General features: G+C 44.6%; 1 protein-coding gene across 3 annotated transcripts in view; it reads right to left on the bottom strand.

The window, feature by feature from the left end:
* cacna1d (calcium voltage-gated channel subunit alpha1 D) overlaps positions 1-15,909 on the bottom strand; it is a 352,130-nt gene that overhangs the window by 11,166 nt on the left and 325,055 nt on the right. For all 3 annotated transcript variants that reach the window (XM_033036547.1, XM_033036546.1, XM_033036548.1), the window contains 5 exons: positions 14,151-14,518; positions 9,315-9,341; positions 8,873-9,022; positions 6,887-7,053; positions 674-795 (listed from right to left, as the gene is read on the bottom strand). In XM_033036547.1, coding sequence (XP_032892438.1) covers positions 674-795; positions 6,887-7,053; positions 8,873-9,022; positions 9,315-9,341; positions 14,151-14,518 — 834 coding nt within the window. The remainder of the gene's footprint in view (positions 1-673; positions 796-6,886; positions 7,054-8,872; positions 9,023-9,314; positions 9,342-14,150; positions 14,519-15,909) is intronic.

The following is a 15,909-nucleotide window of genomic DNA, read 5'->3' as shown; positions in this document are numbered from 1 at the left end:
CCGTCCATGTAAATGGATCCATTCCGATTGGACGTCTGCGAGCATTGGGCATTGTGATTGGATATCTGCGAGCATTGGGCATTGTGACATCACACGATGGAAACTAATCAAAAGGCAGCCGGACGGACGGCAGGCGACAGGCACAGACTTTTATATAATAGATAGATAGATAGATAGATGTAGTATTTAACATTAATATAAGAAAGTTGAGCAGGAATAGGTGTTTCAGATCCTCGATCCTGTTCCACATAATGAAGACACCAATTCCTTGCTGTCATCTCAAGAAGTGGTCAGTTTTGATAAATGAATGTGGACAGTAAGCAAGTTATCAGACCAGAGCCAAGGCTATTTGTTCACCTGAAACGTGTGTACATATACTGTTATCAGTGTTGGGTTAGAAAGTTATCTGGAATAGGAACAAAGACTGATTATCTTTCTCCTAATCCAGAGCCAGTGGTATTAGTCACGTCACCTCCGACCATCATAACTCATAATGAAACAGTTACACTTGGGATGTTAGCCTGTGTGGCATATGCCACTCACCACTGCTACTTATTAAAAGGACTTTACCATAATATTTTGGGGAAGGATTTTGAGGAAACTTTATAATTTTTATCACTACTATATCCAGCTGCGATCACTTATAACAGATTGCTGGAGTCAGGATATTCACCTGGTGTTGCATTAGGTGGAGTGGCAGTGCGGTGCGCTGTTGGAATATCGGTGACAGGGAGATATCATCCTGGCTATTTTGCCTGCGCAGGCACTCAAAGTTGAAGGAAGGTCTCCGATGTCCTGTTGAAACAAATGTTAGTTAAACATCAGTGAAAACAATGTTTTATGAAATAAAAGGATGCTCATTTGATTCTTTTCATTCAGATAAAAATGTATTTCCATTGATCTATTGGTTCTTAAATAAATTCAAATTTCTTACAACTCCAGCAAGCTGAAGTCTAAATCTTTTCAGCCTCTGTACATATTAACTCCAACTCAGTTTGACTCCAACTCACAGACTGAATAAAGTTTACAATATTTTTACGTTTACGTTTAATCGTAAACGGAGCTGTTTACCTCACATTTGTTGACAAGTCTGCCACTTTAACTTGTGGAGCACTGGGCATTTGAATCATGCTGTTACTTACTAATATCTATGGTACCTCAATGAAGAATTTTTGAAATACTCATTGCAGGAATTTCGCCCTGTGCCAACTCCTACTTCACCCTCCAAAAACACTAGTGATTCCAGAACCCAGTCGGCCGCCTTGCCTGGAAAGGAATGCACCCGCGCTCTTTCCCCACTTGCCATTGAAGCTTCATTCACGTGGTCTGAATTCTAATCATTCACCACTGGTATTACACTCCATTATTACACCCCAGACATTCCTGCTGAATCCAGGTTGTTCCCCTTCCCTGGAGAATCTTTGTACAATTAGTCAAGAAGAGTCAAGAGAGTTTTATTGTCATATGTTCCGGATGGGACAATGATATTCTTACTTGCTGTAGCACAACACAATATGTGAATATGTAAACATTGTATATAACGGGGGAAGAGAAAAAAAGAAAAAGTTCAATAAACAACAAATATAGTGCAATAATAATAGTCTTTACAGTTCAGAGCTCAGAGCTTATTCATTGTTGTGTTTAATAGCCTGATGGCTGTTGGGAAGAAACTGTTCCTGAACCTGGGCGTTACAGTTTTCAGGTTCCTGTACCTTCTTCCTGATGGCAATTGTGAAATGAGTGTGTGGCCAGGATGGTGTGGGTCTTTGATGATGTTGGCTGCCTTTTGAGGCAGCGACTACGATAGATCGCTTCAACGGTGGGGAGATCAAAGTCAGTGATGGACTGGGCAGTGGTTGTAGATTAGTGCCACTCACGTTATGAGTAATACTGTGGCTCCGCCCACTGGTTTCTTCCCCAGCCTTGAGTCGTGTGTTAAGAAGAAGTTACCTCTGCTGTATTGCTAATAAAAGTCTTTGGATCTTAATCACTGTACGTGAGTTAAGTTATTCCAACATGGTGTCAGAAGTGGGATCGTTCCTATTGCTGTTTGGAACTCTTGACAGCCCGTTCAGCCAGTCGATTCGACTGTGAATATTCAGGGCTGCTGGTGATGTGGCGAAAACAACAGCGTGCAGGAAACTCTTTGAAGTGCTGGCTGGTAAATTGACTGCCGTTATCAGATATCAGTATGCAAGGAGCTCCATGGTCTGCAAAATGGCGAGTGAGTTTTAGAACTACCCCGTGAGAAGTGGGGCTGCTAAGATAATCGATGTCAAACCAGCTGGATTACGAGTCGACAAGTCCCAGGCACTGCTTGCCATGCCAGTTGCCACTATAGACCACGGGAGGGCAGGAGCCGGGTGTGAGCGAAGTGGTTGTTTTCGTTGATGAGGTGCCAAGCTGTTATACATTCCACATTCTCGAGAATGTATTCGGCCATACCAGGCCAGTAAAACATGTTTTTTTGCTCATAGGGCAGTGGCTTCAGCGCCTGGGTGCCATGCATGGATGGCGTTAAAATACTTGATGTGTAGCGAGGCAGGGACTACAGCCTTGTGGCCTTTTACGATAATGCCATCCTGTAGTACTAGCTCATCGCGGATGGCAAAGAAGGGCCGAACTGGCAGCGGAACGTTGTAGTGTTTGTCTAGCCAGCCGCGCTTAATGATGGAGGCGAGCGACCATAAGGTACTGTCTGTCAGCAGCAGTGTGGGCAACCAGGTCCTTTATTATAAAGTTGTCATTCGGTGAGGCCGGACCCTCGCAGGACTTTCGGGGAGCACGCGAGAGTGTCAGCCAGGTGCAGAACCTTACCACGTTTGTAGGTCTGAACAATGTCATACTTTTGAAGCTGCAGCAACATCTGCTGCAGGCATCCTGGAGATGCATGAATCGGTTGTTAAAGATGCTGACCAGAGGTTGGTGGTCCGTTTCAATCGTGATCGTATGTCCGAAGATAAAGTCGTTAAATTTATTGCAGGCAAAAATGACTACTAGCTGCTCCTTTTCAATTTGGGCGTAGTGTTGTTCTGTGTCAGTCATTGTGCGCGAGGCATAGGCGACAGGCTTGTTGCCGCTACCGTCATTTTGAAGACATGCTGCGTTTAGTCCGTGTTGTGAAGCGTCGCAATTCAGTGTGACCGGTCGTTTAGGATCAAAATAATCGAGAGTAGGAGCACAAGACATCTGCTGCTTAAGAGTGTCGAATGCCCTCTGCTGTTGCTCGTACTAGGCACAAACAGTGTCTTTGTGGGTAAGCTGGCGCAGCGGGGCTGATATTTCACTGATGTTGGGAATAAATTTACTCAGGTAGTTAACCATGCCAAGGAATCTCTGCAGATTAAGCACATCTGTAGGTGCCGCCATCGGCATTGGCCAGATATGAGCGTGGCTTAGAGGCAGTTCCAGAAATTACACCGATACAGTCATGATCTTTGCCAGTTTGCAAACGAACTTGGTTAATTGTGGCAACAGCCTGCTTGTTTTGCCATACCACTGTTTTTGAATGTCACGCTTTTGCTGCAGCCTGGACTAGACTTCCGATGGTGGGACTGGGACCACCTGCGGGATCAATGCCTGATCTGCCACAGGCACCGTGGCTCGGGTCTGCCTTGAGCAGGTGAACCCAAGATGGGGTCTCGGGAGATGTTGCGTAGGTTGAGCAGGTACACGTCCAGCGGCTTGGTCCGCCTGAACCAGCACAACAACCCACTTCTGAAACGGTTACTCTGCCAATGGCGACGCCTCCTCCCCTGTTTCAATCACCGCCATCAGTCATACCACCGACTCTGTCCCCGGTGACGATAAGCGGAGATGGTTTATATCGCACACGTGCTGGTCGTGTTTGCAAGCCCACCGTGAAGTACCCGGGCTACGTTTGACTTTCCTCCAGCTTATTATCAACTGCTATGCATTGCCTTATTTAGTCAATGGTTTTGCACTGACATTGAATTCTTTAAGAGGGAGGATGTAGATCAGTGTCACTCATGTTATGAGTCATACTGTGGCTCCGCCCACTGGTTTAATAGAAAGCCCTTTTTCCCTTCCCCAGCCTTGAGTAGTGTGTTAAGATGAAGTTACCTATTGCTGTATTGCTAATAAAAGTCTTTGGATCTTAATCACTGTACGTGAGTTAAGTCATTCCAACAGTCATAACTTTTTGTAGTCTTTTCCATTCCTGGACATTCAAGTCGCCCAGCCAGGCCCCGATGCAACCAGTCAGAATGACTCCCGTGCACCTGTAGAAGTTCAAGAGAATCCTCTTTGACATGCCGAATCTCCATAATCTTCTCAGTAGAGTCGCTGATGTGCCTTCTTTATAATTGCATCGGTGCTGGGTCCAGGAAAGATCTTTGGAGATATGCACGCCCAGTAATTTGAAGTTATTGACCCTCTCCACCATTGATGTGAACAGGATTGTGGGTCCTCATCTTTCCCCTACCAATGTCCACAATCAGTTCCTTGGTCTTACTGATGTTGAGAGCCAGTTTGTTGTGCTGGCATCATTTGGTCAGTCGGTCAATCTCACCTCTATACTCTGACATCCCCATCTGTGATTCGTCTGACAACAGTGGTGTCGTCGGCAAACTTGATGGAGTTTGCACTATGTCCGGCTACACAGTCATGAGTATAGAGTGGGTACAGCAGGGGGCTGAGCACGCAGCCTTCAGGTGCTCACGTACTGATTATCACTGAAGTGTTTCTGCCAATTCAAACAGACTGTGGTCTGTGGGTGAGGAAGTCGAGGATCCAATTGCAGAGGGATGCGCAGAGACCCAGTTCCGTGAGTTTCATAACCAGCTTGGAAGGGATGATGGTATTAAACCCCGAGCTGTAATCTATAAGCAACAGCCTGATGTGGTGTTTTTATTGTCCAAGTGGTAAATAAACCGTGTGCGGATGTGGCGTCGAAGCACGAGAAGCCGAAGCAAAGAGGTGGAAGCCAAAAAACCGAATGGAAAAGAAGCTGAAACGCCAAATAACCGAAAGAGTGGGATGCCTAAGAGCAAACTAACGAAAGAGCGGAACGCCTAAAAGCCAACTAACCGAAAGGCTGCGTCGCCTAAAAGCAAACGAACCGAATGCCACTCAACAGAAAAGTCAAATAACGGACATGATGTTGCCGGGGGGCGGGACTTGTCAGCGATTGGTCCAGACCCCCGCGTCCATCACATCACTGGCCAGTGGAGACGGGAGGGTGGGGATCATTTTCCCACACAAGTCATAGGTCACTAGACAATCTGAACCCAAGCACCAAGTTGTAAGCGGCCGAAGATGTGCATCCCTCGGGACAGCCTCCACTCTCCCACGGCCACGGCCGCCCTCCGCCTCGTCTCCCACATGCGGCCGCACTGTGACGGGCTGTGGGTCGGGTGGAGCGGAGGTGTGGGACAGGCTGGTCCCTCCGCCCACCCAGAGTCACTGACTGCAATGCACCGCCATCGGACCCCAACCACCACACCAGGGTGATTCCGCCCCCCTCTCCGACCCCCGGACCCTGACACACACATTCGGTGAGTTTGCTTTGAGGTGACACAGCCTTTCGGTTAATTGGTGTTTCGGCTTCGTACGCTTTCAGTTATTTGGCGTTTGCGGCTTTGTTTCCACTCGGTTATTTGGCTTCCACCTCTTTGCTACGGCTTCTCATCCTTCGACGCCACGTCCGGGTACCCAATAGACAATAGGTGCAGGAGTAGGCCATTCAGCACTTCGAGCCAGCACCGCCATTCAATGTAATCATGGATGATCATGCCCAATCAGTACCCCGGTCCAATGCGGAGTGGAGAGCCAGTGAAATTGCATCCTCCGTTGACCTGTTGTGGCGGTGTGCGAACTGTAGTGGGTCGAGGTTCTTGTTGAGGTAGGAGTTGATGTGCACCATAACCAACCTATCAAAGCACTTCATCACCACAGACGTTAGTGCCACTGGTCGATAGTCAGTGGCTGCTCTGATAGCCAATAAGGTCGACACCTTATTCTTCTTGGGCCCCGGTATTATTGATGCCCTCTTAAAGCAGGTAGGAACCTCAGACCTCAGAAGGGAGAGGTTGAAAATGTCTGCAAAAACTCCCACCAGTTGGTCTGCACAGGTCTTGTGAACTCGACCGGGTATACCATCTGGTCCAGGTGCTTTCCGAGGGTTCACCCCCCCTGAAGGATCTTCTGACATGGATTACCTGGATGCAACCTTACTACCCACTAATATCATCATTTGAACTTTTCAGTATTCACACTGTGATAACATATTATGAGAAACCATGAAATGAATGTTAGCTGATTCTGTATTGGAGCTGATATACATTGCCAATACAGGGTATTTATCCTGAGGGACATACTGTATTGGGACAAGCACCAATTAACGGCCATTTTTTCTTTTTCTCCTCATCTCACTGTTAAAGTCTGAAAGCAAGCTCCTTGCTACACTAAAGTGCCACACCAGACACAAGGTGCTTCCGCTGAGGAACTGCAGAGTTTTATTTAAAAATCACAGGACAAGAGTAAATGGAATAATCTGAATATAAAACCTGGAGTTTTTAAGAAAAACTTAATTTAAACAATATTCCCTGAATCTGTTTAAGTGTAATGTGCAAGAATCTCTTCCCAGTTGGAAGCCATTATGTGCAGGAGAAATGTTTGATCTTTAAATACACTATAATGACATGCACTTGTTCGAAGAAATTATTATTTCTTACCAGCCAGTTTACCATCCATCACGCAGAGAACTGGATTGAGTAAAATTTCAAATTTCAAATAAAAGGTGCGTTTTGAAAACTTTAAATAGACTTCCCAGTACTGCCTTGTAGTATTGCACGAACAAACACAAACTGGAAACAACCACAAGAGCCGGAGTAATCTGGTCGGGATATTGAAGGTACTCTCTCACCTGTGGGTGTTGCCGGGAGCAGCCGTCGCCGCGGTGAACGCCGGGATTCATAGTAATACTGAGCCTCGTCATCTTCATAGGAACCACAAGGGTGATGATAACCCTTTGGCCGTTCAAAGTCCACGTCGTTATTGTGACATGCATTCTGATAGTCACGGTGGATTTGCCTTGGTGGTACACAGGAGTGAAAGAAAAGGAAGAGTGTGAGCGGTTTTACAGAACGCAGTCAGGTAACAGCAGAACACACAGTCAGACACATGCAGCTTGTACCAGATCCTGACATGTGACCCCACCATGCCAGCCTCAGGGCTGAGAGGTCAGGCAGCACTGTATTACTGTACCCTGCTGGAAACACTGCAGACCTTTCTGCTGTGTTAGACATTCAGAAGCACTTCACAAGTTCACGTTATAGGAGAAGAATTAGGCCATTCGGCCCATCAAGTCTACTCCGCCATTCAATCATGGCTGATCTCTGCCTCCTGATCCCATTTCCCTGCCCTTCCCCGAACCCTTGACACCTGTTTTAATCAAGAATTTGTGGATCTCTGCTTAAAAATATCTACTGACTTGGCCTCCACAGCCCTCTGTGGCACTGAGTTCCACAGATTAACTACCCTCTGACTAAAGAAGTTCCTCCTCACCTCCTTTCTAAAAGAGCCCCCTTTAATTCTGAGGCTATGATCTCTGGTCCAAGACTCTCCCACCATTGGTAACATCCTTTCCACATCCAGTCAATCTATGCCTTTCATTATACTGTATATTTCAATTAACCTTCTAAACTCCAGCGAGTAGAGAGGTCCAGTGCTGTCAAAATGATTAAAAATGAAGTGAATAATTTAAACAATTATTAAAATGTACCTGTGTATGAGGGATATGAGTGGAAGAGGACAGGGGGAGGAGAAAGAGAGGGGATAGAAGGAACGGCAGATGCTGGTTTAAAACGAAGATAGACACAAAAAGCTGGAGTAACTCTGGTCTGAAGAAGGGTCTCGACCCGAAACGTCACCCATTCCTTCTCTCCAGAGATGCTGCCTGTCCCGCTGCGTTACTCCAGCTTTTTGTGTCTATTAAAATGTACTTATTTTGTAATATTTTAGGTATTTCCTTTTTTTAAATGGTACAAAAGTAAATGGAAGAATGAACTAAACTGAAATAATGAAACACAAGGAATGCTGTACCAGGTGTTAACTTCTCTACATAGGCAAGACCAAGCGTAGGCTCGGCGATCGCTTCGCTGAACACCTCCGCTCGGTCCGTCTTAACCAACCTGATCGCCCGGTTGCTCAGCACTTCAACTGCCGCTCCCATTCCCACTCTGACCTTTCTGTCCTGGGCCTCCTCCATTGCCAGTGTGAGGCCCTGCGCAAATTGGTGGAACAGCACCTCATATTTCACTTTGGTAGTTTACACCCTAGCGGTATGAACATTGACTTATCTAATTTTAGATGGCCCTTGCTTTCTCCCCCCTTCCCTTCCCCTTTCCCAGTTCTCCCATAAGTCCTACTGTCTCCGCCTTCTTCCTTTCTTTTTCCCGCATCCCCCCGACATCAGTCTGAAGAATGGTCTCGACCTGAAACGTCGCCTATTCCTTCTCTCTATAGAAGCTGCCTCACCCGCTGAGTGGCATTTTTTGTCCACTCCTTTGCTTTATTAGCTGCAAGTCAACATTGAAATCAATGGGCCACAGGTTGTGTGACTGATCTAACATGGCAGAAGACACAAAGGTTCTCATCGCATCTTAAATTAGGACAGGGTTCCACCATTTGACTCCACATTGTGTTCTGAATGTCAGTAACGCAGGGCGACTGGAGTGTTGGGAGGAATGCGTACACCGGTGAGGAGGGGGGAACCATGCCCCCCTCCTCACTGTACACTCATCTACTGCCCCACCCAGCTTCTGCAGTTTCTTGTGTCTCCATTAAAAATGAACCATACTTTGTCCATTGTTGATTTACAAAATGGATAATGACTGCAGAGATATTTTACTTATCCACTGATGGAATGCTGTCCTCTTCATAATACTCTTCCCCACTGTAGTATTCCTGATCTCCCGAATATTGTTCTTCCTCAAAACACTCATCCAGCTTTGTTTCCTCTCGACAAATAGTGGGCACAGTGCCTTCACCGGAATCTGATCTATGGACAATCAAGACACAGTATAAGCATGAAGCAGCTTTGTATTCAATAAGTTTGCAATTCTGCTATTAATAGATAAAGTTCACAGGTTTAGGCACGTTACAACCACAAAATACCTTAGTAATATGTTACTAAGAAAAACACAATGATTGTATATTATGTATACAAAAGGTTTGTGCAGGTGTATGAAAATTGTTATTTAAACATTAACAAAATAAAACTATTAATGTACTCTCTGTCCACAAAGTAAACGTGAATGATGCAAAGAATTTGGAGATATTAGAAAACATACCTAATGTTAGTTTCATAATAACGTACTCTGGTCCAGAAAGTAGTCATGAAAGATTAAGAAAAATACAGAAATTTCAATAACACTTCTGCTCAGACAAAACTTGCAATAGGATTTCTGCTCAGACAGAACTTGATCTTTCAAATAAAGGTGAATGTGCACTTTTAGAGACTTAGTTTCACACCTAATTCCCACATCGTATGATTCCAATTATGCTAAAAGATCGCTGCGTCTCACTGCTGCATCTGATCAGTGATGGACACTAACTATCTGAGAAAATAGATTTGTTCTCACAATCTTTCCTTTTATTCTTTAGACGTTGATGATAACCTTTGTTGCTGTTGTTGTTTTGAACAGCTTGCCTGGTAATTGTACAGGCCAGTTCACAGTCAACCTTGTTATGGGTTTGGAATCATCTATAGGCTGGGCCAGCAAAGACAGCTCACCTTCCCTGAAGGGCATCCATGAATCTAATGCGTTTCCGCAGGAAAACCATTACAGATGCTAGCTTATAAATCTAAGCTTCACTTTAGTGCCTTGAGGAGATTCCAAGTAATACATGGCTACAATATCTTGACCATGACTGGAACCTCTTCTTAGCTAATGTATTCATATTTCACCATCTCCACGGGTATTATCTTTAATTTAGGTGCAAAGATCTAAACTGCACATCAACCTCTAGCTCTGGTCTCAGCAGGACTCAACACATCAGCAGCATGACTTTCCCACTCCTGTATTGAATCATCTTGCATTCAAAGCCTGTGTAATATGTGTGTTTTCAGCCATGTGAAAGGTCAAGTTCTGTGACACAATGATGATAATTTTCTCCTGTGGACCACCTATTTAAATTCATGTTTCATTTACCTTTTTTACTCATAAGGCTTTCAAAATCAGCATAATTGTAATTAGTGATACAGAAAATTGATCCCTTCGAAGGGAAAAAGTTTTATTGTCTATTGAAATATTAAGTACAAACCTGACCTTTAATGAAATGTAATTACTAGCTACCAAACATCAGGGTGTCTTTGCATGATACAAAGTCTGCAATCATACTAAACTGATCCAATAATTACAATAAACAAAGCTATCAGGTTTGGCACAGACGCTTGACTCATTTTAAGCCAACTGATGCAATGATATTTAGCACAGGCCCAAAGTCTTTCAGTTGCCCATTCTAATAGCTTGGAAATTGGTGTGTTTCTACAAAACATCAATTAACAATCAATTCCTCAGTGGTCATCTCAACTGGAAGTTAACCCCAAATTCAATGTATAGTTTGTGCAAGTTCTTTAATCTCCCTAATAATTATCATTCGAGATTGACAGCCTTTTAAACTGCTTCATTCTCAGATGGAATGAGGGTTTACACCACAACAGTGGCAGGAATGGTTGATTTATATTGAGTAAAGGATGCAGCTCATGTTTCAAGAGAGAGTTAGATTTAGCTCTTTGGGCTAAAGGAATCAAGGGATTTGGGGAAAAAGTAGGAACAGGTTACTGGTTATAGATGTTTAAGAAGGAACTGCAGTTGCTGGAAAATTGAAGGTAAACAAAAATGCTGGAGAAACTCAGCGGGTGAGGCAGCATCTATGGAGTGAAGGAAATAGGCAACGTTTCGGGTCGAGACCTTATAGATGATCAGCCATGATCATATTGAATGGCGGTTCTGGCTTGAAGGGCCGAATGGCCTACTCCTGCACCTATTATTCTATGTTTCTATGTGTTGCAAGCGACAGCGACTGTTGTAAATGGAACTAAATATTCTATTCCTATCTGCAAAAAAATTACCAGTAGCCTGGATCTGCATTTAAAGTTGCGTGGTCATAAGGGCATAAGTGATAGGAGTAGAATTAGGCCATTCGACTCTTCAAGTTTACTCTGCCATTCAATCATGATCTATCTCTCAACCCCATTCTCCTGCCTTCTCCCCATAACCTCTGACACCCGTACTAATCAAGAATCTATCTATCTCTGCCTTAAAAATATACACTGATTTGGCCTCCACAGCTTTCTGTGGCAAAGAATTTCACAGATATATACAAATATATGGTTGGCTTGAATGAAGCCAGCAAGACTGAGGATAGCATTAGCAATCCTTGGAGCCACAAGTGGTTAGCAGCAAAAAACAACTGCCATTTGTTGTGTATGAAAGCCCAGACACATTATACATTTACTAAGTTAGCAGAACACATCAGTGGTAAGTAAACAGCAAGACTGTAACCTCACCTTTAAATGTAGTGAATAGGTTTCTGAAAAATAGGTACCTGCTGAGTGGCACCAAAATACACACATGCTGATGGTGGCACCCACCCAGTTGGTATTACACATGGTCTGGCGGTTAAACTATTGTTGCCACTTCCTGCATAAGATCGACTGGAATAAGAAATAGTCCTGGCAGCACCTTTCAGACTCTGATCTTACTTGTAACAGCTACAAATGTGATTTTTATCAAGCTTCTTGAGAGACATTGGGGAGGCGAGTATTCAATTATACTTCTTGTACCTTGTGAACTACGGGGAGATAAGGGGTGTCAGGACAAGTGCAGCTTATCACAATCTACCCAGCCTTTGACCCGTTACAAACCACTAGTACTGTTGTTTCTGATCAATGGTGACCCCCCCCCCCCCCAGAGGTTGATGGCAGGGGTGTCATCAATGTTGATGCCATTGAACGTCAAAAGCAAGTAGTCAGAGCTCGCTTGTTGGGGATGGTTCCTGTGGGGCACTTTAGTGACAGAAATGCCTGGTTTAAAGGTGTATTCCTTACTGCAAATGAGCTGCCGGAGGGGATACAGGGACTATAACAACATTTAAAAGACGCTTGAACAGGTACATGGATAGGAAGGGTTTAGTGGAATATGGGCCAAACGCAGGCAGGTGAGACGAGTGACGATGATACATCTTGGTCGGCATTGGCAAGATGGGCCGAAGTGCCTGTTTCCATGCAACAACCTCTTGATAACAATCAATCAGTTCTGTCAGCCGTGGCTCCAGCGCCACTGCGGCGTTGATCCACTATGGATGTAAGGACTGAATGGCAGCGCATTCACAGACATGAGAAGTTGTCCCCAGCACCAGGGCCAGGTGGCTAGCACGAGGGGTAGATGGCTAGCGGGAGGACTAGATGGCTAGTACTAGGGGTATATGGCTAGCAGGAGGACTAGATGGCTAGTACAAGGGATAGATGGCTAGCAGGAGGACTAGATGGCTAGCACAAGGGGTAGATAGCTAGCACAAGGGGTAGAGGGGTAGATGGCTAGCAGGAGGACTAGATGGCTAGCAGGAGGACTAGATGGCTAGCACAAGGGGTGGATGGCTAGCACAAGGGGTAGAGGGGTAGATGGCTAACAGGAGGCCTAGATGGCTAGCACGAGGGGTAGAGGGGTAGCACGAGGGATAGATGGCTAGCAGAAGGGAGAGATGGCTAGCAGGAGGGATAGATGGCTAGCAGAAGGGAGAAATGGCTAGCAGGAGGGATAGATGGCTAGCAGGAGGGATAGATGGCTAGCAGGAGGACTCGATTGCTAACAGGAGGGATAGATGGCTAGCACGAGGGAGAGATGGCTAGCAGGAGAGAGAGATGGCTAGCAGAAGGGAGAGATGGCTAGCAGGAGGGATAGATGGCTAGCAGGATGGGTGCATCAGTCAGATGCGACTGCATCAGGAGCCTCGAGTGGCACCTCTACCAGAGTGACTGATTGTGGGCATGTGGGAGCATTCATCAACGCCACAGGGCATCATGCCAGGGATTCTGAGGGGAAGTGTCACCAACCCAACCAAGTTCTGCCGTGCACCCACACTGTACGATCAGGAGTGAGGCCATCTGTTGATGCTTCCAGTGGCTCCATTCACAATTAGTTCAGTTATACTGTAGCCTGTCTACAACTGGATGTTGGGCATAGAGCAGTACAGCACAGGAACAGGCCCTTCGATCCACAATGTCCGTGCCCAACATGATGCCAAGTTAAACTGATCTCCTCTGCCCCCACATGATCCATACCCCTTCATTCCCTGCACTTCTATGTGCCTATGTAAATGCTTCTTAAACACCACTACCGTACCTGCCTTCACCACCATTCCCAGCATCCACCACCCTCTGTGTAAAGAAACTTGCCCTGCACATCCCATTTAAACTTTGTCCCTCTCACCTTAAAGCAATGCCCTCTAGTCTTTGAGATTTCCACCCTGGAAGAAAGGTTCAGACTGTCTACCCTGTCTATGCCTCACCTAATTCCATATACATTTATCAGGTCTCCCCTCACCTTCCAGAGGGACACGAAATGTACATGTAGCTGGAGCGTGGGCTGGGAGTGTCTAACGAGGCCGGAGACATGGGTCAGGAGCACAGCCAGAGCCGGGTGCTAGGATTGTGGCTGGAACCAGGGTGGGGAATGAGGCTCAGATGTGCTGCCTGTGAAGGGCCAGGGTGGCTTGACTGAGGATCGATGTTGTGCCGGTGTAAAGGGGCCAGGATTGTATTTATGTATAGTATTATCTGATCTGATTAGATACCATGCAAAACAAAGCTTTCCACTCGCTGTACCTTGGTACACGTGACAATAATACACCTGAACCTAATGTTTCAATACGCAAATTTAGAAAAACATTTTAGGAAAATTGCTAGTGCATATATTCAGAACTTCAAATGTAAACGAGGTAGCAAGAAATGCAAATTAGTATTTGACTGTGTAAACTGTTCATTTAATACTGTGCCTTTTCATTTTTCTCATTTCATTAGCTGCCTTTGTTTTGTTATGAATGATTAGATGTTGCCATATGATGAAGAGTTTTGAATAAAAAACAAAGTTTTCATTACATAAGAGTGCAATTGAAATCCTTACCTCTTGGTGCTTGATTTTCTTGGTTCTTCAGGGTACGATGTGTGGGATTCGCAGGTTCTTCCCGTGGGCTGTTCATGATTTATGGAGCCCTGATCTTTTCCATTTGCAGTTTTGGACACATTTGCATTGTTGAGATTGGCATTGGTGGAATTAGGCGAGATCTTTCCTGGAAAACTGTGGTTAAGCTGGTTGTGAGATATGGAATTCTCAGTGTTGGAGGAAGGAGGGTATTTGTCATAATCAGCTACAGGTGGAGATGATGTTCGTTTAACCTGCAGAGGCCGTTGAGTGACATTTGTTTGCTGGAAAGAATTCCTTTCGTCTACAGCCACATGGTTGACATGGTTACCAAAAAGGCCACCACTTCTCTTCAAAATAGCAAAGAAAGACAAGCCAAATTAAACGTCATTACAAATGATTAAAAGGCTGATGTAATCTGTAATATTTTAGTATTAATATAATGACCATCATAAAAGCATAAAATAAGATAAAGAAAATCTGAATTTGAATAAAAAATGTGGGCCTTTGATATGAGGGCAACTGCCTGTTACTGGGAGTGTGGACAGCTAACTCTCGTCCTCTTGCCCACTGACCCGGGTCCCATCAGTCACCCTGGAGCCAGGCCCTTCGCCATGGGGATAAACCTTTGGCACTAATCATTTAACCAAGGCATCTGCCCGGTTTGCTGTTTCGGTTAAAGATGCCTTATGATTGCAGCTGGTTGTTGGTTGGCATCCAAACATGCCATGAAGATAAAGGTGGTCCAAGAAGCATCTGGCTTTGTTAGCAACAGAATGTGGTTTGGAGCGTGTGCTTTGTCACAATGTGACAGTGTGTGGTGACATTGTACCCACAAAGGCTGCAGAAACTGCAGGCAGGGTGCTTGAATCGTCAGCAGTCAGTCAGCACATGTAAACTCTCACTCCTGTTGCACAGATACACCTCCTCTTAATTCTTATTGCTAATACAAAGGAAATGAATGAGATCAAAGCAAAAATTACAGTAACAGATATGTACTGCAAAAAGAGGGGTCTGTAACAGCAAGCAGCGCGAGCTCGAGTGAATTTGTATGGATTCCTATCACATGCAGAATGGCACTTACTCAAATGCTAATGGTTTAAAATACATCCAGTTAAATGTAATTTTGGTTTCTAATTTGATGCAGCTTTTAATGTTAATAATTAGAAGTGAAGATGCCAATTGAAAAGTTCCCCAAACTCCCTATGTTTCATTATAAGGTGAGGATAATGGCTTTACTTTGCACCCATCATTCTGCGATGTCATGATCATATACCAGTTTGTTCCTTTGCCAATCCACCTTTTAGTTCACACATTCTTCCTGTCACCTCAACTTATCAACAATAATTCTTGCTTGCCTTTAGTTTGATGAAAACTGCAGCGGGACATTTTCATTCTTTATCATTAAACAACACGTGAAGAATCATATATACTGTAACTAGGAAATAAACTTGGATTTCAAACCAGGCTCACAACGTTGAACAATGGAGAAATTGTCTTGACCAGCAGTTTCATTGCTGTTGCCAGAGACTTTTTCACACTCGATTCTGAAAATGGTGGGGTTTAAAGAAACTGCTGTAACCTTGATGCTCGTTTATTAGTAAAAATTAATTATTGAGTGATAATTCTGTATCTAAGCTCCGGAGGCAACACCTCCGGTAGTAAAAAAAATGTGGAATGGTTGAGCTAAATGGATTTCATGTCTTACGGTCTAGAAATCACAATTCCTGATTTAATAATA

Source organism: Amblyraja radiata, chromosome 18 (genome assembly GCF_010909765.2).
Source record: "Amblyraja radiata isolate CabotCenter1 chromosome 18, sAmbRad1.1.pri, whole genome shotgun sequence".
NCBI classification, from domain to species: Eukaryota; Metazoa; Chordata; class Chondrichthyes; order Rajiformes; family Rajidae; genus Amblyraja; species Amblyraja radiata.
Note: the sequence above shows the minus strand (reverse complement) of the source record. Positions and strands in the feature narration are given on the sequence as shown.